At 52.3% G+C, this 20,463-nt stretch overlaps 2 protein-coding genes across 6 annotated transcripts in view; one reads left to right on the plus strand and one right to left on the minus strand.

Annotated features, from left to right (window-relative positions):
- The first annotated feature begins 6,857 nt into the window (after positions 1-6,857).
- PPP1R15A (protein phosphatase 1 regulatory subunit 15A) lies at positions 6,858-10,902 on the plus strand. 5 transcript variants are annotated; one of them, XM_025366449.1, is made up of 3 exons: positions 6,858-7,117; positions 7,689-9,470; positions 10,457-10,902. In XM_025366449.1, the coding sequence occupies exons 2-3, from the start codon at positions 7,698-7,700 to the stop codon at positions 10,817-10,819; spliced, it is 2,136 nt and encodes a 711-aa protein (XP_025222234.1). In that variant the 5' UTR covers positions 6,858-7,117; positions 7,689-7,697; the 3' UTR covers positions 10,820-10,902. The 5 variants fall into 5 exon arrangements, with proteins under 5 accessions (XP_025222234.1, XP_025222235.1, XP_025222237.1 ...); XM_025366450.1 differs by having other exon boundaries at positions 6,895-8,845; positions 8,963-9,470; XM_025366452.1 differs by having other exon boundaries at positions 6,895-9,492; positions 9,782-10,902.
- Positions 10,903-14,710: 3,808 nt separating this feature from the next.
- TULP2 (tubby like protein 2) overlaps positions 14,711-20,463 on the minus strand; it is a 6,370-nt gene continuing 617 nt past the window's right edge. The window contains exons 2-6 of the mRNA XM_025365859.1: positions 19,439-19,551; positions 17,928-18,042; positions 17,750-17,848; positions 15,451-15,622; positions 14,711-14,871 (exon numbers count right to left, since the gene is read on the minus strand). Of these exons, the coding sequence (XP_025221644.1) occupies positions 14,738-14,871; positions 15,451-15,622; positions 17,750-17,848; positions 17,928-18,042; positions 19,439-19,551 (633 nt within the window). The 3' untranslated portion in view covers positions 14,711-14,737. The remainder of the gene's footprint in view (positions 14,872-15,450; positions 15,623-17,749; positions 17,849-17,927; positions 18,043-19,438; positions 19,552-20,463) is intronic.

Genomic DNA, 20,463 nt, shown 5'->3' on the forward strand with positions numbered 1-20,463 from the left:
AAAAAAAAAAAAAAAAAAAAAAAAAAAAAAAGAATGGACTTCGGTAGCTGGTTAGAGCCAGGGGTCCAAAGACAAGGAAACATTATGTCCCATGATGGAGAAGCTGGTGATGGCACAACGAGCTTCTCAAGACTTACTGGGAAATGTGGTTCTCACTGAGGGAAGCTATCAGCGGGGTCCTGAATGGAAGCTTCCTGTATTAATATCTCCCCCTCATTCCTTCCGCCTATGGGTCCAGGGTTGAAGCTTAGCCCAGGAAGGGTCTGGCTTTGGAGAATGGGGAGCACCCTCGCAATATTGCAGCAGGACTGTGGTAGGCGTTTCATCTGGGAAAAATGGGTTTGGTTCTGAGTAGGCAAAAAACCTCTTTCTGGTGGGAGAGAGGACCCCGAGGAAAGGAGACCATACTTGGAGAGTAAAGGCCAGAAAGACTAGATTGAGAGAAGTGCGGCTTGAATCTGGAAAGACAAATCTGTGAGGGGAGGGGCCTAGTTGCTGGGGGCGGGATTTATCTCAGGATTGGGTGAGGCCTGAGAGCTGATAGCAAGGAAGGCTCAGTGAGGGAGGGTCCAGACTTTTTTTTTTTTTTTTTGAGACGGAGTCTCGCGCTGTGTCACCCAGGCTGGAGTGCAGTGGCGCGATCTCGGCTCACTGCAAGCTCCGCCTCCCAGGTTCAGGCCATTCTCCTGCCTCAGCCTCCGAGTAGCTGGGACTACAGGCGCCCGCCACCACGCCCGGCTAGTTTTTTGTATTTTTAGTAGAGACGGGGTTTCACCATGTTAGCCAGGATGGTCTCGATCTCCTGACCTCGTGATCCGCCCGCCTCGGCCTCCCAAAGTGCTGGGATTACAGGCTTGAGCCACCGCGCCCGGCCCCACCTCAGACTCTTAAAGTGCTGGGATTACAGCCATGAGCCACTGTGTCGGCCAAGACTCTCTTTTTGATGGGCGGAGGGAGGTGTTCAGAGGCAAGGAAGAGGCTGTAGGGAAGCAATTTCTTGATCAAAGGTCCACTGCCAAGAAGCAGATGCCCTTGGCCACCAGAGCTAGAGCTGTAGTAGGGGCTTTTGGGATGTGAACTGGGACTATGGGCTGGGAGGTCCCCATAATCAGGGGGAACTCTCACGCTGAGTCCCCGGTGAATCAAAGGATGCCCTGGTGCCCTGCGGTCACACCCCTTAGCAACCAAGACCAAGGAGAGGAAGCCTCAAATCCCTCCATCCTGCCCGGATGGAGCCTCGTCTCCCGATGCCCACAGATATCTCAGGCATCCTTAGCCAGGTCCCCACAATATGCCCTTCCTGGGAAGCGGTGGTACCGACCAAGGCTGAGTCAGATCTCCGGGCTCCGAACACAGGAAAGGACATGTGTGGAACGGCAGGAGGAAAAAGAAATGAGTGTCTCCCTAAGCTTTTGGCCGGGATGCCGATTTGGGATGCAAGTATCCGGGGGCCCCTTGGGTCTTACCGTCAGAGAAGGGTCTTTCCTTATAGGATTTCATTAGTGGATAGACTGGATGGCAAGAGATAGGACAGCAAGTTCTAGCACTAATCAAGAGCAGCCCGCTACTTCTGAGAACTCAAGGGGCCTCATGGCTGGGGAGCGGCTTTATCTTAGCAACCAGGGTCAAGGGAGGTTGTTACTCTGGTTTAGAATTAGGAAAATACAAAGGGTGGGGACAGAGCTGGGAGTGCCTCTGAATTCCTAGCTGCGGCTGGTAGGCAATTTGGGACCTTACTGTCTGGCAGACCCCGTTGCTAAGGATCCTTGTCCTTAACAACCAGAGTCCTTGGGGAAACAGAGGGATGGGCGGCCCAGAGCCCCACCTTCCTCCCCATCCCCGCCAGGAAGCTCAAACCTTGGGGCTCAGGCTGCTGAGTGAGGAGATGGTAGAGGCGCTGCTGGCCAGGCTCAGGCTGCTTCGAGGTCGGCTCCCCTCCATCAAGGGCTGGGGAGAGAAAGAAAGGGGCTGTGTCTCCGCAGTGACGGGTGCGGGACAGAGATGGGGTCAGGGGCTTGGAGGTCTGAGGAGGCTGCAGAGAAAGAGCCTGTTGTTTCAGGACTGAGGGGCTGGGGGAGGCCATGGCCCGTGACCACATACCAAGAGTGGTGCCAAGAGAGGTAGGCGGCCCTGGCAGCTGCGGGAGGGGGCAGCTGTCTGCAGCCCAGGCCAGAGAATAGGGAATCCTTTATTCCTCCCCACTGCACTCAGGCCAGGAATTTGACCCTCTCTGAGCTTAAGGACCCCCTATTCCCTGCCTCCTTTCGGCTGCCCCAGGCTACCTGTCTCCCGCCCTCCCACATGCACCCCCAAAGCATCCCTGCCAACTCCCCAAGCCAAGCCCCGCAGCAGCAGGAATGTGCACCCAGAGAGGCCCTCCGAGCCCAGCCAGGGAACTTACCCAGCTCTAGGGTCCCAAAGACAGGGGGCAAGAGGACGGTGTGGGTGCTGTAGCAGCACCCAGGCAGTCTCCCGCCTCCTTTGTCTCTTAGCTGCTGTCTCTCATAGTTCTCAATCTCTCTCCTCACCTGCTCACTTTTTGTCTGTCTCCCGTCTCTTATGGTCTCTCTCTCTCTCTCTCTCTCCGTTTTACACTATCTCCCTCCCCAGTCTCACTTTCTGTGTCTCTCCTCTCTCTGATCTCTGTCTCTTCCAGTTTCTCTCTCACTCATTCTCTCCCTCTATCTCTCTCTCCAATCTTTCCGTTTCTGTCCAAATCTTTGATTGACAGACTCACAGGGTCTCTTCTTTAAGTCTCTATCTCATTCGCACGCGCGCTCTCTCTCTCTCTCTCTGTCATCCCGTGTCCTCTCTCCTTCACACTCAGTCTCTTCCTCTTTCTGTCTCTCTCTCTGACTCTCCACATCTGCCGTTTCCTCCCCTTTCTCTTTCCGATTTCCCTTCTCACTTTCTCCCTTCCTCCCTCTCCCAGTTTCTCTTTCCTCTCTGCTGGTCTTTCCCTGCCTCTGCCAGCCGCCCACGCTGCTGTTCTCCCCTCCCAATCCCGGCTGTCCCCGCCCCTTCTGGCCTCCCCACTACAGCCTGACCCCTGGCTCAGCTGCCCCCACAGCTGAGGGGAGGGGCTTGGGTCCCCCAATTCCTAGGTCCCCTAAGGACCAAGGTTGGGGCTTCTCAGTGTTTGGAGAGTTGGACCTGAGGCCTGCACTCCAGAGCCCCCGTGGGTTTGCTGCTGTGGTTGGGGACCGGGGCCACTGGTGTCCTACACGGAGGAGGTTTGTGTGTTGCAAGGGGTGGGGACTCAGACTTCCAAAGCCCTGCAGGGAATGGGTTAGGGATCCAGACGCCTGGGTGCCCCAGAAGGTCTGAGCTAGGAGTCAGGACTCCTGAGTCGTGAATGAGCTGGGAGTCTGGAAACATGACTGTGATTGGAAGGGGCCAGGGATGGTCTGTCCAGGTCCCCTAGGGAGAAAAGGGGATGGTCCCAATAGGGCAGGGTGAAATGGAGAGTTCCAAACCTCCACCTCAGATCCAGGTGAGAGTTCTCTTCTAGACTTGAGGACAACTCCCTCAGGAGAGAGACCTGGTTCCTTGGTATATTTTGAGGAACAAGATTATGCATCCGTAGGTAGGGGAGGAGAGCTGGGGGCTGGAACTGTCACCCCGGGCCTGGAACTTGTAGCAGAAGTGCCCCCACTCGCATGAAGAGTGCCACCCAGGCAGACTTGTGGTTTGTGGAGGCAGAGCTATTGCCTAAGCTTGAAGCAGATGAAACCCAGGAGTGGAGCCTTGTGCCTGTGACCGGGAAGGAATCCAAGCTTTTGGTTTAACCACCATTCACCATGCATCTGTTGAGCACCTACTATGTGCAGGCACTGTCTGTTGCAGTCACTGAGAAGAAAGCAGTGAACCCTGGCCGGGCGCAATGGCTCATGCCTGTAATCCCAGCACTTTGGGAGACCAAGGCAGGAGGATCACTTGAGACCAGGAGCTCAAGAACAGCCTGGGCATCATAGCGAGACCCTGTCTCTATTTAGAAAATGAATTTTTTTTTTTTTTTTTGAGACAGAGTCTCGCTCTGTTGCCAGGCTGGAGTGCAGTGGCGCAATCTCGGCTCACTACAACCTCCGCCACCTGGGTTCAAGTGATTCTCCTGCCTCAGCCTCCTGAGTAGCTGGGACTACAGGCACGTGAGACCACGCCCAACTCATTTTTTTTTCCTTTTGAGACGGAGTCTTGCTCTGTTGCCCAGGCTGGAGTGCAGTGGAAAGATGTCGGCTCACTGCAAGCTCCAACTCCCAGGTTCACACCATTCTCCTGCCTCAGTCTCCCAAGTAGCTGGGACTACAGGCACCCGCCACCAAGCCCGGCTAATTTTTTTTTTTTTTTGCATTTTCAGTAGAGACAGAGTTTCACCGGGTTAGCCAAGATGGTCTCGATCTCCTGACCCTGTGATCCGCCTGCCTCAGCCTCCCAAAGTGCTGGGATTACAGGCATGAGCCACTGCGTCCGGCCTAATTTTTCTATTTTTAGTAGAGACAGGGTTTCACCATGCTGGCCAGGATGGTCTCACTCTCGACCTCGTGATCTGCCCGCCTCAGCTTCCCAAAGTGCTGGGATTACAGGCGTGAGCCACCGCACCTGGCCTAAATTAATTTTTTTTTTTTTTTTTGAGACGGAGTCTGGCTCTGTCGCCCGGGCTGGAGTGCAGTGGCCGGATCTCAGCTCACTGCAAGCTCCGCCCCCCGGGTTTACGCCATTCTCCTGCCTCAGCCTCCCGAGTAGCTGGGACTACAGGCGCCCGCCGCCTCGCCCGGCTAGTTTTTTGTATTTTTTAGTAGAGACGGGGTTTCACCGTGTTCGCCAGGATGGTCTCGATCTCCTGACCTCGTGATCCGCCCGTCTCGGCCTCCCAAAGTGCTGGGATTACAGGCTTGAGCCACCGCGCCCGGCCAATTATTATTTTTTTAAAAGCACTGAGCCTAGCAAAGTGCCTGATCTCATAGTGCTTACATCTTCATTCTCATTTGCAAGGAATCTGGACTCTGCTGTGACTATCTTAGTCAAGTGGTTTCATTTTCAAGCCTGTTTCCCCATTTGTGAAATGGGAACAATGACACCCTCGCACTCAGGGAGGAAACCAACTGCATGTGAAAATAGGAGACTCTAGCTGTGCGTGGTGGCGAGCTCTTGTACTCCCAACTACTCGGGAGGCTGAGGCAGGAGAATTGCTTGAACCCGGGAGGTGGAGGTTGCAATGAGCCAAGATCACACCATTGCACTCCAGCCTGGGTGACAGAGCCAGACACCATCTCGAACAAAAGAAAGAGAGAGAGAGAGAAAGAAAGAGAGAGAGAAAGAGAGAAAGGAAGGAAGGAAGGAGGGAAGGAGGGGGGAAAGAGAGAAAGAGAGAGAGAAAGAAAGAAGAAAGAAAGAAAGAAAGAAAGAAAGAAAGAAAGAAAAAAAAGAAAGAAAGGAAGGAAGGAAGAAAGGAAGAAAGAAAGAAAGGAAGGAAAGAAAGAAAGAAAATGGGGGGCTGTAGGCTGGGCCTTTGGGCTAAATTGGGGTAGGAGACCGGGTACAGTGGATCATGCTTGTAATTCCAGCACTTTGGGAAGCCAAGGCGGGCAGATCACCTGAGGTCAGGAGTTCAAGACCAGCCTGGTCAACGTGGCAAAACACTGTCTCTACTAAAAATACAAAAATTACCTGGGCATTGCGGCACACTCCTGCAATCCCAGCTATTCCAGAGGCTGAGGCAGGAGAATCACTGGAACCCGGGAGGTGGAGGCTGCAGTGAGCCGAGATGGTGCCACTGAACTCCAGCCTGGGCAACAAAGTGAGACTCTGTCTCAAAAAATAAATAAATAGGTCGGGTGCGGTGGCTCACGCCTATAATCCTAACACTTTGGGAGGCCAAGGTGGGCAGATTGCCTGAGCTCAGGAGTTCAAGACCAGCCTGGGCAACATGGCGAAACCCTGTCTGTATACAAAAAATTAGCCAGGTGTGGTAGTGCATGCCTGTAATCCCAGCTACTCAGAGGCTGAGGCGGGAGAATTGCTTGAACCCAGGAGATGGAGGCTGCAGTGAGCCGATCGCACCATTGCATTCCAGCCTCAGTGACAGAGCGAGACTCTGTCTCAAAAAAATAAATAAATAACAGGCCGGGCGAGGTGGCTCACGCCTGTAATCCCAGCACTTTGGGAGGCCGAGGCAGGTAGAACACCTGAGATAAGGAGTTCGAGACCAGCCTGGCAAACATGGTGAAATCCCGTCTCAGAAAAATACACAAATAAATAATAAATAAATAAATAAATAGGCCGGACGCGGTGACTCACGCCTGTAATCCCAGCACTTTGGGAGGCCAAGGCGGGCAGATCCCCTGAGGTCAGGAGTTCCAGACCAGCCTGACCAACATGGAGAAGCTACGTCTCTGCTCAAAAAATACAAAATTAGCCGTGCGTGGTGGCACCTGCCTGTAATCCCAGCTACTCGGGATGCTGAGGCAGGAGATTGAACCGCGGAGGCGGAGGTTGCGGTGAGCCGAGATAGCGTCATTGCATTCCAGCCTGAGCAACAAGAGCAAAACTCGCCTCAAAATAACTAACGAACTTAAATAAATAAATAAGTAAATAAATACATAAATACACAAATAAATTTGGGTGGGAAGGCATTGGCCCTCAGCTAAGAGAGAACCGGCTCGCTGCTGAAGCAGGACCACGCATTTGATTGACAGTTCGCTGGTTGGGGGGGCGTGGCCACGCTCGGAAACTCCGCCGTAACGTTACAAAGGCTGGAATCTCCGCGAGAAGTCCGGTCTTTCACTTCCCACCCTTCGGGTTGTGGTCTCGAAACCCCGCCTCTCCCCGTGACGTCAGCACGCCGGGCGCTGTAGAATATAAAAGCGTCGTGGCCTACGCTTCCGCTCATCGTGTTGGTTCCTGTCCAAGTTGTTGATCGCATGCAAGACGCCGCAGGACCCCGCGCCCGCTTGTCGCCACTGCGCTTGAGGCAGCCGGAGATACTCTGAGTCCCCTGGAGCCCGACGCCTGAGGGTGAGATGAACGCGCTGGCCTTCCTAATCGTCAGGACCTGTGATCGCTTCTGGCAGACCGAGCCGGCGCTCCTGCCCCCGGGGTGACGCGCAGCACGCCACCGGTGAGTAAGGGGTCGGAACGCCTGGGTCCCCACGGGGCTGGAGACCTGGATTTAGGAAGAAGAGATTGGGACCCTGGAGTCCGGAGCCTGAGGGAGGAGGGATCTGGAAGCCAGATTCTTGGGTCCCCGTGAAGGAATCATCTAGCAAGTGGGGGGTCGGGTCAGAATGTTTGAGTCTGCAAGGGAGGAGGGTGTGAGGGTTTGATCTTCAGCAGGATGAGAGAGCTAGGGAGGGACTATGACTTTGTCGCCAAGGGAAGCAAGCAAAAGACTTTTGTTCTTGGTTCTTGGGACTGGGACTTCTGCGTCTGAAGAAAGAGGGGGCTGGGGGCTTGGACCCTTGGATCTAAGGAAGAACTAGGGGCTCAGACTCCTGGCTATTGAGAGATGAGAGAGAACAGAGACAAGCGACAGAGATGGGCGTGGCTGAGATCAGAAAGAAATCTGGGACGCTTGCGTTGCTATTGACAATAGTTGTGTTACTATTTCTGTTGCTATGACTCATAGTCATGCCCGGATGCCATCCCCTAAATGGCCCCTAAACTTTATTTTTTTCCTCCCCCTTTTCCAGCCCAGACACATGGCCCCAGGCCAAGCACCCCATCAGGCTACCCCATGGAGGGATGCCCACCCTTTCTTCCTCCTGTCCCCAGTGATGGGCCTCCTCAGCCGGGCCTGGAGCCGCCTGAGGGGCCTGGGACCTCCAGAGCCCTGGCTGGTGGAGGCAGTAAAAGGAGTAGCTCTGGTAGAAGCTGGCCTGGAGGGAGAAGCCAGGACTCCTCTGGCAACCCCCCATACCCCTTGGGGCAGACACCCTGATGAGGAGGCTGAAGACTGTGCAGGCCCTGGAGAGAACAGAGAAACACTGGGCCTGAAAACCAGCAGTTCCCTTCCTGAAGCCTGGGGACTTTTGGATGATTATGATGACATATATAGTGAGCAAGAAGCAACCAGCGTCCCTAGAGGGCAGGGAAGTCAATTTGCAGATGGCCAGCCTGCTCCCCTGTCTCCCAGCCTTCTGATAAGGACGCTGCAAGGTTCTGATAAGAACCCAGGGGAGGAGAAAGCTGAGGAAGAGGGAGGTGCTGAAGAGGAGGGAGTTAACAAGTTCTCTTATCCTCTGTCACACCGGGAGTGTTGTCCAGCAGTGGAGGGAGAGGTCGATGAAGAAACTGTAAAGAAAGAAACTCGCAGAACCTCCACTTCTGCCGTGTCTCCAGGATCCAAGCCCAGCACTTGGGTGTCTTGCCCAGGGGAGGAAGAGAATCAAGCCACGGAGGACGAAAGAAGAATAGAAAAAAGTAAAGGAGCCAGGAAGACCTCCGTGTCCCCCCCATCTTCAGGCTCCAACCCCAGGGCCTGGGAGTATCGTTCAGGAGAGGCGTCCGAGGAGAAGGAAGAAAAGGCACACAAAGAAGCTGGGAAAGGAGAAGCTGCCCCAGGGCCACACTCCTCAGCCCCAGCCCAAAGGCCCCAGCTCAAGTCCTGGTGGTGCCAACTCAGTGATGAAGAGGAGGGTGAGGTCAAGATTTTGGGGGCAGCTGAGAAGGATGGAGAAGCTGAGTGTCCTCCCTGCATCCCCCCTTCAAGTGCCTTCCTGAAGGCCTGGGTGTATTGGCCTGGAGAGGACACGGAGGAAGAGGAAGATGAGGACAGTGACTCTGGATCAGATGAGGAAGAGGGAGAAGCCGAGGCTTCCTCTTCCACTCCTGCTACAGGTGTCTTGAAGTCCTGGGTGTATCGGCCAGGAGAGGACACGGAGGAGGAGGAAGATGAGGACAGTGATACAGGATCAGCTGAGGATGAAAGAGAAGCTGAAATTTCCACTTCCACACCCCCTGCAAGTGCTTTCTTGAAGTCCTGGGTGTATCGGCCAGGAGAGGACACGGAGGAGGAGGAAGATGAGGACAGTGATACAGGATCAGCTGAGGATGAAAGAGAAGCTGAGATTTCCACTTCCACACCCCCTGCAAGTGCTTTCTTGAAGGCCTGGGTGTATCGGCCAGGAGAGGACACGGAGGAGGAGGAAGATGAGGATGCGGATAGTGAGGGTAAGGAAGATGATTCAGAAGCAGCCATGGGAGAAGCTGAGTCAGACCCACATCCCTCCCAGAGTGCCCACTTCAGGGGCTGGGTATACCGACCTGGAAAGGAGACAGAGGAAGAGGAAGCTGCTGAGGACTGGGGAGAAGCTGAGCCCTGCCCCTTCCGAGTGGCCATCTATGTACCTGGAGAGAAGCCACCACCTCCCTGGGCTCCTCCTAGACTGCCCCTCCGACTGCAGAGGCGGCTCAAGCGCCCAGAAACCCCTACCCGTGATCTGGACCCCGAGATTCCCCTAAAGGCCAGAAAGGTGGGTGCTGAGAGCCCAGATTCTTTTTTTTTTGAGACGGAGTCTCGCTGTGTCGCCCAGGCTGGAGTGCAGTAGCGCCATCACGGCTCACTGCAAGCTCCGCCTCCCGGGTTTACGCCATTCTCATGCCTCAGCCTCCCAAGTAGCGGGGACTACAGGCGCCGCCACCACGCCCGGCTAATTTTTGTATTTTTAGTAGAGAAGGGGTTTCACCGTGTTAGCCAAGATGGTCTCGATCTCCTGACCTCATGATCCTCCCACCTCCGCCTCCCAAAATGCTGGGATTACAGGCGTGAGCCGCCGTGCCCGGCCTTTTTTTTTTTTTTTTTAAATTGAGTCTTGCACTGTCACCTAGGCTGGAGTGCAGTGGCGCGATCTTGGCTCACTGCCAACCTCTGCAGCCCGAGTTCAAGCAATTCTCGTGCCTCAGCCTCTGGAGTATCTGGGATAATAGGCACACGACACCACACCCAGCTAATTTTTTTGTATTTTTAGTAGAGATGGGGGTTTCACCATGTTGGCCAGGCTGGTCTTGAACTCCTGACCTCACGTGATGTGTCCATCTCAGCCTCCCCAAGTGCTGGGATTACAGGCATGAGCTACCTACCATGTCTGGCCGAGAGCCCAGATTCTTGAGTCTTGGAGAGGAAGGGGCTGGAGGCTGAGACTCCTGGGTTCCTGTTTGTTGCAGAGGATTGCGTGTCATTTCTATGGGGAGGGCTGTGTACACTGTCACGCAATCTCTTGTAAGAGGCCAGGCCCCGGGGGAGGAGGGAGCAGCTGTGGCTCACAGCAACCCCAGGAAACCATCTCTGCCTTCAGTGAGTCAGATGGAGAATCCCATGACAGTGACAGGCAAGTGACTAGCCAAATAGAAAGCATTTTTGTGTAATAACTAATTTTTGTTTTCTTCTCTCTCTCTCTTCCCCATCCGGATTCCCGTGGCTGTGTCCCTCTCCTGCCTGTGTCCCTGTGTCTGCCCCCAGGTGCACTTCTCCGAGAAGGTCACTGTCCATTTTCTGGCTGTCTGGGCAGGGCCGGCCCAGGCCGCCCGCCAGGGCCCCTGGGAGCAGCTTGCTCGGGATCGGAGCCGCTTTGCACGCCGTATCGCCCGGGCCCAGGAGGAGCTGAGCCCCTACCTCACCCCTGCTGCCCGGGCCAGAGCCTGGGCACGCCTCAGGAACCCGCCTTTAGCCCCAATCCCTGCCCTCACCCAGACCTTGCCTTCCTCCTCTGTCCCTTTGTCCCCAGTCCAGGCCACGCCCTTGAGCCAAGCTGTTGCCACACCCTCCCCCTCCTCTCCTGGTGCAGCAGCGGCTCCCCTGGACCTCTTTGGGAGGCGTGGCTAAGACCAACTGGTTTGCCTATAATTTATTAACTATTTTTTCTAAGTGTGGGTTTGTATAAGGAATAAAGCCTTTTGATTTGTAGCAAGCAGGGTCTGTGTGTGTGTCAGAAACGGACAGCATTCTGTTTTCACAGGTCCCCGAGGTAGCTGGGAAGAGAATAGCATAAAACAAAGCACTTCATTGGGGGATAAACTGCTTTTCCTCAAATTTGCTTCCACTCATCCCGAGGCTTTTGAACCTAACAGCTGGTGGGTTTTATAGTTTTCTTTTTCTTTTTTTTTTTTTTTTTTTGAGACTGAGTCTCGCTCTGTTGCCCAGGCTGAAGTACAATGGCGCGATCTCAGCTCACCACAACCTCTGCCTCCCGGGTTCCAGTGATTCTCCTGCCACAGCCTCCCGAGTAGCTGGGACTACAGGTGCACGCCACCACGCCTGGCTAATTTTTGTATTTTTAGTAGAGACATGGTTTCACTATGTTGGCCAGGCTGGTCTCAAACCCCTGACCTCGTGATCCACCTGCCTTGGCCTCCCAAAATGCTGAGATGACAGGCATGAGCCACCGTGCCCAGCCTATAGTTTTGTTTTGTTTTTTTTGAGATGGAGTCTTGCTCTGTCGCCCAGCCCTGAGTACAGTGGTGCGATCTTGGCTCACTGCAATCTCTGCCTCCTGGGTTCAAGCGATTCTCCTGTCTTAGTTTCCTGAGTAGCTGGGATTACAGGCGCATGCCACCACGCCTGGCTAATTTTTGTATTTTTAGTAGAGACAGGGTTTCACTATGTTGATCAGGCTGGTCTCGAACTCCTGACCTCATGATCCACCCACCTTGGCCTCCCAAAGTGCTGGGATTACAGGCATGAGCCATGACGTTGGCCGTTTTTGGATTTTTTTAACCAAGGGGTAAAACACTCATGAGCATTCCTGGAAAAAGATGGAGATTTCTTAGAACTGAGGTACCACCCATCTTTATACCAAATATGAGTGTTCCTAGGACTGTCATGATGTTGGTGGGTGTGTGACTGTGTTAAGGAACATATAATGAGGTCCTACGGGAAACCGAGGTCAGACCCAGCACCATATTAGGTCTAGTTGGTCTTAGTCTACTTGGCCTACAGCCTGGTTTTTTGGAATCTTATCAACCCATAGTTACTGTAGCTATTTCAAGTTTCCTGTTGCTATTCTGGTCATGTGAAACTGCTGCCTGGAATTTTCTAATCTCCTGCAACCACCCTGTATGATTGCTGTCACAGCCTGATTTCACACTGATAAGCCCTGTGTCCATAGACCTAGTTTCCTTATCTGTAAGGTGACTAACAATTGTACATACCTTCTGGGATCGTAAGGCTTCAAAGGAGTTAAAACTTAAAACAATGCTCATGAAATAAATGCTATAATAGGGTAATTATTCTATATACTGTTTTTTGGGTTTTTTTTGATATGGAGTCTCACTCTGTTGCCCAGGCTGAGGTGCCGTGGTGACATCTTGGCTCACTGCAACCTCCACCTCCCGGGTTAAAACAATTCTCCTGGCTGGGTGCGGTGGCTCACACCTGTAATCCCAACACTTTCGGAGGCCGAAGTGGGCGGATCACAAGATCAGAAGATCGAGACTATCCTGGCTAACACAGTGAAACCCCATCTCTACTAAAAATACAAAAAAAAAAAAAATTAGCCGGGCATGGTGGTAGGCAAGTGCAGTACCAGCTACTCAGGAGGCTGAGGCAGGAGAATGGTGTGAACCCGGGAGGCGGAGCTTTCAGTGAGCAAGAGTCCGTCCCCTTCCCCCCACCAAAAAAAAAAACCAAAAACCAAAAAACAATTCTCCTGGCTCAGTCTCCCAAGAAGCTGAGACCACAGGCGTGCACCACCACTTCCGGCTTTTTTTTTTTTTTTTTTTAGACGGAGTTTCACTCTTGTTACCCAGGCTGGAGTGCAATGGCAGATCTCGGCACACCAGCAACCTCCGCCTCCCGGGTTCAAGCGATTCTCCTGCCTCAGCCTTCTGAGTAGTTGGGATTACAGGTGTGAGCCAACACGCCCAGCTAATTTTTGTATTTTTAGTAGAGAAGGAGTTTCACCATGTCGGTGGTCAGGAGTTTGAGACTCCTGACCCCGTGATCTGCCCGCCTTGGTCTCCCAAAGTGCTGGGATTACAGGCACGAGCCACTATGCCCACCTCTACCTCTAATTTTTATTCTTATTTATTTATTTATTTTTTGAGACCAAGTCTCGCTGTGTCATCCAGGCTGGAGTGCAGTGGCGTGATTTCAGCTCACTGCAATCCCCTGGGTTCAAGCAGTTCTGCCTCAGCCTCCCTAGTACCTGGGATTACAGGCGTGAGCTACCACGCAGGGCTAACTTTTGTATTACTCTTCCTCTAGACCTTCGCAGGTTCCTCTCATCCTCCTAATCTAATGGCCTTTCATTAGTTTCACAAAAGCAGCTTAGTTCTGGGAAGGGTTATTATCATTTAAATTAGAAATCCCAGCACTTTGGGTGGGCTGAGGTGGATGGATCACTTGAGATCAGGTGTTTGTTTTGAGAGGGAGTCTTGCTCTGTCTCTCAGGCTGGAGTGCAATGGCGCGATCTTGGCTCACTGCAACCTCCGCCTCCCGGGTTCCAGCGATTCTCCTGCCTCAGCCTCCTGAACAGCTGGGATTATAGGGGCCCACCACCACGCACGGCTAATTTTTGTATTTTTAGTAGAGACGGAGTTTCACCATGTTGGTCAGGCTGGTCCCTAACTCGAGGTCAGGAGTTTGAGATCCCCACTCCTGCCATATAATCTTTTCATTTCCCCAAGGCAACCAAACCTAATTCCACCCAATTTAAAACCTTTGTATGAGTGCTACCTGCTGCCTGAGGATCCCAACCCTGAGCCTTCTTGCTCAGCTAGTTCCTCCTGATTCTTCCGATGTAGTGTGAAAATTCCTTTTTTTTTTTTTTTTTTTTGAGACGGAGTCTCGCTCTGTCGCCCAGGCTGGAGTGCAGTGGCGTGATCTCGGCTCACTGCAAGCTCCGCCTCCCGGGTTCACGCCATTCTCCTGCCTCAGCTTCCCGAGTAGCCGAGACTACACACGCCTGCCACCACGCCCGGCTATTTTTTTTGTATTTTTAGTAGAGAGGGGGTTTCACTGTGTTAGCCAAGATGGTCTCGATCTCCTGACCTCGTGATCCGCCCGCCTCAGCCTCTCAAAGTGCTGAGATTACAGGCGTGAGCCACCGCACCCGGCCTTTATTTTATTTTATTTTATTTTTTTTGAGATAGAGTCACATTCTCTTGCCCAGGCTAGAGTGCAGTGGCACTATTTCGGCTCACTGCAACCTCCACTTCCCAGGTTCAAGCAATTCTCATGCCTCAGCCATCAGAGTAGCTGGGATTACAGGCATGCACCACCAGCTAATTTTTGTATTTTTAGTAGAGATGGGGTTTTGCTATATTGGCAAGGCTGGTCTTGAACTCCTGACCTCAAGTGATCCTTCCACCTCAACCTCCTAAAGTGTTGGGATTCCAGGCGTGAGCCACCATGCCCGGCATTTTTTTTTTTTTTTTTTTGAGACAGAGTCTGACTGGAGTGAAGTGGAGCTATCGGCTCACTGCAGCCTCCGCTTCCTGGGTTCAAGTGTTTCTCCTGCCTCAGCCTCCCGAGTATCTGGGATTACAGGTGTCAGCCACCACGCCCAGCTAATTTTTGTACTTTTAGTGGAGACAGGGTTTCACATGTTGGCCAGGCTGGTCTCGAGCTCCTGACTTCAGGTGATCCACCGGCTTCAGCCTGCCAAAGTGCTGGGATTCCAGGCGTGAGCCAGCTTGCCTGGACAGTGTTGGTTATTAAGGTGGTGCAAAAGAAGGCATGTCTGGGTCCTTCCTCCAAATGAGGAGGCACAGAAACTGGTAAGGGTATGGTATTTTATTAAGTTATTCAACAGCCAGCTTCCAATTGAAACTGGACAAGCAGACGCCGAAGGCCTGGAGTGGGCTAAACGGGAAGCAGAAGTCCATGGTGAATGTGTCTGGGCCCACTCGGCCGAACTGGAGCACCAGATGTTCCGCTGAGAAGTGAATCAGGAACGAAGCCTTAGCCAGACTCTCATCTTCCAGCTTCGAGAACTGAGACTATTTTTTTTTCTTTTTTCGAGACAGAGTCTTGCTCTGTCGCCCAGGCTGGAGTGCAGTGGCCTGATCTTGGCTCACGGCAACCTCTGCCTCCCAGGTTCAAGCAATTCTTCTGCCTCAGCCTCCCAAGTAGCTGGGATTACAGGCATGTGCCACCATGCCTGGCTAATTTTGTATTTTGAGTAGAGACGGGGTTTCACCATGTTGGCCAGGCTGGTCTCGAACTCCTGACCTCAGGTGATCCACCCGCCTTGGCCTCCCAAAATGCTAGGATTATAGGCGTGAGCTACTGCACCAGGCCGAGAACTGAGACTTTTAAGAGGCTGAGCCGTGCCCTTACTAAGCCAGAAACCTTGAGGGGTGTGTAAACTACAATTCCCAATAGGCTTTGCAATAGGGTGGCATCTGCCCTGCCTAGAAAAATGCTCAAGTGATGATGGGAGATGTAGTTCCCTTCCTTTCACACCCTAACCCCACCCCACCTGGCCCGGCTAAAATGGTTTCCAGGAGCTCACGGTGTTTGGGATCCACGATCTGGAAGTTCTTCACCGAAGCCCGAGTGACTCGACCATGGAAATTGAGCGTGTAGACACCGTTCTCCTCGTTCCACGACGGGGTTTTGCTGTGCAGCAAAAGCAACCCTTGTTTTTCCCCACGTTGGTAGCGACTCAGTAGTGACTCCTGTTCCTAGAAGGTAAAGAAGGGGCTGTGGTTTTCTCAGAGGCTTTCGAAACTCCATCTTGAACAGGGGTGACTCCATCTTGAACAGGGGCTGGGTAAAATGAGGATGAGACCTGCTGGGCTGCATTCCCAGGAGGCTAGGCATTCTTAGTCACAGGATGAGACAGGAGTTTGACAGGACTGGTATCACAATGTTAGAAATGCTTGCTCCCCGGTGCCGTAAAGAAATAGCACTTGAACATAAACTTAATTTCCTCAGCAAGGCCATTTTTTTACTTTCTGCAGAAAGGGTACACTTGCCAGGAGTTTTGCCGCTAGAATACACCGAACAAAGGAGACAGGGTCATTTATAACCTGACGCATCCACCCTACTGCTGTGTCCGGTTTCCATTGGCTGGAACGGGACCTCACATTCTGTATTTGTCCCGATTGGCTAGCAACTTAGAACTTTTTTTTTTTTTTTTTTTTTTGTGAGACGGAGTCTCGCTCTGTTGCCCAGGCTGGAGTGCAGTGGCCGGATCTCAGCTCACTGCAAGCTCCGCCTCCCGGGTTTACGCCATTCTCCTGCCTCAGCCTCCCGAGTAGCTGGGACTACAGGCGCCCGCCACCTCGCCCGGCTGGTTTTTTTGTATTTTTAGTAGAGACGGGGTTTCACCATGTTAGCCAGGATGGTCTCGATCTCCTGACCTTGTGATCCGCCCGTCTCGGCCTCCCAAAGTGCTGGGATTACAGGCTTGAGCCACCGCGCCCGGCAGAACTTTTTAAAAGAGGAAAAAATGGAGGAGAACAAAGGAAGGAGGAAGTAACTTGTGGAATGCTGAGAAAGGTAAAAACACCTTCAAATAAGGAAGAGGAACAGGCTATGACCTAATGCTTGCTTGGACCAGTATGAGCATGCCAGGGAAAATATTTAGGCTAAATTGTGGGAGCTAAGAACATAAAGTACACTGATTTCTTTATTACGGCTAACAGATATTTAAGAATGTTAGCGGCCGGGCGCGGTGGCTCAAGCCTGTAATCCCAGCACTTTGGGAGGCCGAGACCATCCTGGCTAACACGGTGAAACCCCGTCTCTACTAAAAAATACAAAAAACTAGCTGGGCGCGGTGGCGGGCGCCTGTAGTCCCAACTACTTGGGAGGCTGAGGCAGAAGAATGGCGTGAACCCGGGAGGCGGAGCTTGCAGTGAGCTGAGATCCGTCCACTGCACTCCAGCCTGGGCGGCAGAGCGAGACTCCGTCTCAAAAAAAAAAAAGAAAGCAATTCCACTTACAGCAGCATCTAAAGGTTAAGCACCTAGGAATAAAGTTAACCAAAAGGGTAAAAAACCTGTAGCCTGAAAACTACCNAAAAAAAAAAAAAAAAAAAAAAAAAAAGAATGTTAGCACAGATCTTTGAATAAATTTTGCTTCTAAGAGAAGTTACTGCCGGGCGCGGTGGCTCAAGCCTGTAATCCCAGCACTTTGGGAGGCCGAGACGGGCGGATCACGAGGTCAGGAGATCGAGACCATCCTGGCTAACACGGTGAAACCCCGTCTCTACTAAAAAATACAAAAAACTAGCCGGGCGAAGTGGCGGTTGCCTGTAGTCCCAGCTACTCGGGAGGCTGAGGCAGGAGAATGGCGTGAACCCGAGAGGAGGAGCTTGCAGTGAGCTGAGATCCGGCCACTGCACTCCAGCCTGGGTGACAGAGCGAGACTCCGTCTCAAAAAAAAAAAAAAAAAAAAAAGAAATAACCATAAAAATAGCCAACCAGCTGGCTGTTTTGCCTATGGAGTAGCCATTCTTTTGTTTCTTCTCTGATAAACTTGCTTTCACTTGACTCTATGGACTGGCCACAAATTCTTTCTTGCCTGAGATCCAAGAACCCTCTCTTGGAGTCTGGATCAGATCCCTTTTTGGTAAGAGTTTGTTAACCTACCACCAACCCTTTTTTTCTCTGGATGCAAACGTTTTGAGTCTCTAGTCTTTATTCCCTGAGACATGGAAGTCTAACAGTCCTTCAGGCTTCATAGGACACTTGTAACCCACTGGCCTCCTCTTCCTCCTCTTCTTCCTCCTCTGGGATCTAGGAGGACTGGCCCCATCCCTTTCTGCTCCACTGACCCAGAGATTCCCGACGTCAGAGACTCACATTTCGTGGCTGGACATCGATTCTTTGGTTCTGGCTGTTGGTTCCTGGGAGAATCACAGTCATTTTTCGAGGCCCCAGGTATCCTAAGATGTTGGGCTCCTGGGGGTATTATATTCCAGTTGGCCTGGTTCCTTCTTCTGACCATCCTACCCCATTCTGTCATCCCCAGGATACTCACATAACACACAGCCCCCAGCTCCCGTCTGATCCGGGCAGTATTCTTGATTAAATGCTCCCGGTCAGGATTCACCCCATTGTCAAAGATGGTGAACTTGGTGCTGAAGATATTGGATCTGCTCCAGGAAGGGAATGGATAGAATAAAAATATAAGTGTTACTCTTTGAGTAAGTGTCACTCATCACATCGACTCTTCCCATCCATCCCCTATGTCTAAGACTATGTCCAAATATCTAAGAATCATGTTCCTGGCTGGGCACAGGGGCTCACGCCTGTAATCCCAGCACTCCGGGAGGCAGAGGCAGGAGGATAGCTTGAGCCTGGGCAAAATGGCAAAACTCCTTCTCTACAAAAAAATAGAAAAATTAGTCGGGTGTGGCAGTTTGTGCTTGTGGTCCCAGCCCTCAAGAGGCTGAGGTGAGAGGATCACCTGAGCCCCAGATGTCAACGCTGCAATGAGTGTGATCTTGCCACTGCACTCCAGCCTGGGTGATAGAATGAAACTCTGTCTCTAAACAAATATATACATAAATAAAAATAAGTAAATAAATGAGTCCGGGTGCGGTGGCTCACACCTGTAATCCCAGCACCTTGGGAGGCCAAGGTGGACGGATCACCTGTGGTTGGGAGTTCCAGACCAGCCTGACAGACATGGAGAAACCCTGTCTCTACTAAAAATACAAAATTAGCCAGGCATGGTGGTGCATGCCTGTAATCCCAGCTACTCAGAAGGCTGAGGCAGGAGAATTGCTTGAACCCGGGAGGCAGGGGTTGCAATGAACCGAGATTACGCCATTGCACTCCAGCCTGGGCAACAAAAGTGAAACTCTGTCTCAATAATAACAATAATAATAAAATAATTGAAACAATCATGTTTCCAGCATCCATGGTCCCAGGCCCCCCATTTCTTGGGTGAGCCATGTAACTTATGTAGCCTCCCTATTTTATTTAAATGGCCTTTTAGAAACCCTCTTCTTTTTTTCTTTTTTCTATTGCCCAAGCTGGAGTGCAGTAGCTCAATCTCAGCTCACCAAAACCTCTGCCTCCTGGGTTCAACTGACTCTCCTGCATCAGCCTCCCAAGTAGCTGGCATTAAAGGTTCATGCCACCATGCCTGGCTAATTTTTGAATTTTGATAGAGATGAGATTTCACCATGTTGGCCAGGCTGGTCCCAAGCTCCTGACCTCAAGTGATCCTTCTGCCTCGGCCTCCCAAAGTGCTGGGATCACAGGCATGAGCCACCATGCCCAACCTCCCTCTTCTTTTTTGGATGGAAGAATTCACACATTCCAGGCCTCTTTTCCCACACAAAGTTAGGAATCCCAGTCCCTTGCCTCTCAAGGAGTCAAATGCCTTAAATGCCAGCCTATGTTCCAAACCCTTCAGTTCTTCTAGTCCCTGAGCAGTGAGCAGGTGGAAGGATGCTGTGTGTGGCCTGCTGGGAAATGAAATCCGCCTGTCCCCAAGCTCCCTGCTACCTGCTCCTCACCACATGTCAGAGCTCTGCCCACCTGACTTTGCCCACGAAGTTGTCCCCATCCCGAGACAGATCTGTGGGATCCAGGGAGATGAGGTAATTAGAAGTTTTGCTCCTTCTTCTCTTTCGCCCAGCCAGGAGGAAGTGCTATGGATGAGAGGAATGGTCCATTAGAATGGACTTCTGGAGGTTGGGTGTGGTGGCTCATACCTGTAATTCCTGCACTTTGGGAGGCTGAGGTGGGCAGATGACTTGAGGTCAGGAGTTCGAGACCAGCCTGGTCAACGTGGTGAAACCTCGTCGCCACAAAAATAAAAAAAAATTAGCTGGGCGTGGTAGTGCCTGCCTGTAATCCTGGCTAGTAGGGAGGCTGAGGCAGGAGAATTGCTTGAACCCAGGGGGCAGAGGTTGCAGTCAGCTGAGATTGCGCCATTGCACTCCAGCCTGGGCGACAGAGTGAGACTCCATCTCAAAACAAAAATAAAAAATAATGAAAAAAATGCCAGGCGCAGTGGCTCACATCTGTAATCCCAGCACTTTAGGAGGCCGAGGCGGGTGGATCACAAGGTCAGGAGATCGAGACCACGGTGAAACCCTGTGTCTACTAAAAATACAAAAAATTAGCTGGGCGTGGTGGCGGGCGCCTGTAGCCCTAGCTACTCGGGAGGCTGAGGCAGGAGAATGGTGTGAACCCGGGAGGCGGAGCTTGCAGTGAGCTGAGATCGTGCCACTGCACTCCAGCCTAGGCAACAGAGCGACAGAGAGAGACTCCGTCTCCAAAAAGAAAAAAAAAAAAAAAGAATGGACTTCGAGGCCGGGCGCGGTGGCTCAAGCCTGTAATCCCAGCACTTTGGGAGGCCGAGACGGGCGGATCACGAGGTCAGGAGATCGAGACCATCCTGGCTAACACGGTGAAACCCCGTCTCCACTAAAAAATACAAAAAACTAGCCGGGCGCGGTGGCGGGCGCCTGTAGTCCCAACTACTCGGGAGGCTGAGGCAGGAGAATGGCGTGAACCCGGGAGGCGGAGCTTGCAGTGAGCTGAGATCCGGCCACTGC

This window comes from Theropithecus gelada, chromosome 19 (assembly GCF_003255815.1).
Source record: "Theropithecus gelada isolate Dixy chromosome 19, Tgel_1.0, whole genome shotgun sequence".
NCBI lineage: Eukaryota > Metazoa > Chordata > Mammalia > Primates > Cercopithecidae > Theropithecus > Theropithecus gelada.

Excerpts from the sequence above, each read along its gene's own strand:
- PPP1R15A (XM_025366448.1), top strand. The coding sequence starts at position 7,614 with ATGACTCATAGTCATGCCCGGATGCCATCCCCTAAATGGCCCCTAAAC. Across the intron at positions 9,471-10,456 it reads TTCCCCTAAAGGCCAGAAAG|GTGCACTTCTCCGAGAAGGT; the intron begins GTGGGTGCTGAG and ends GTCTGCCCCCAG.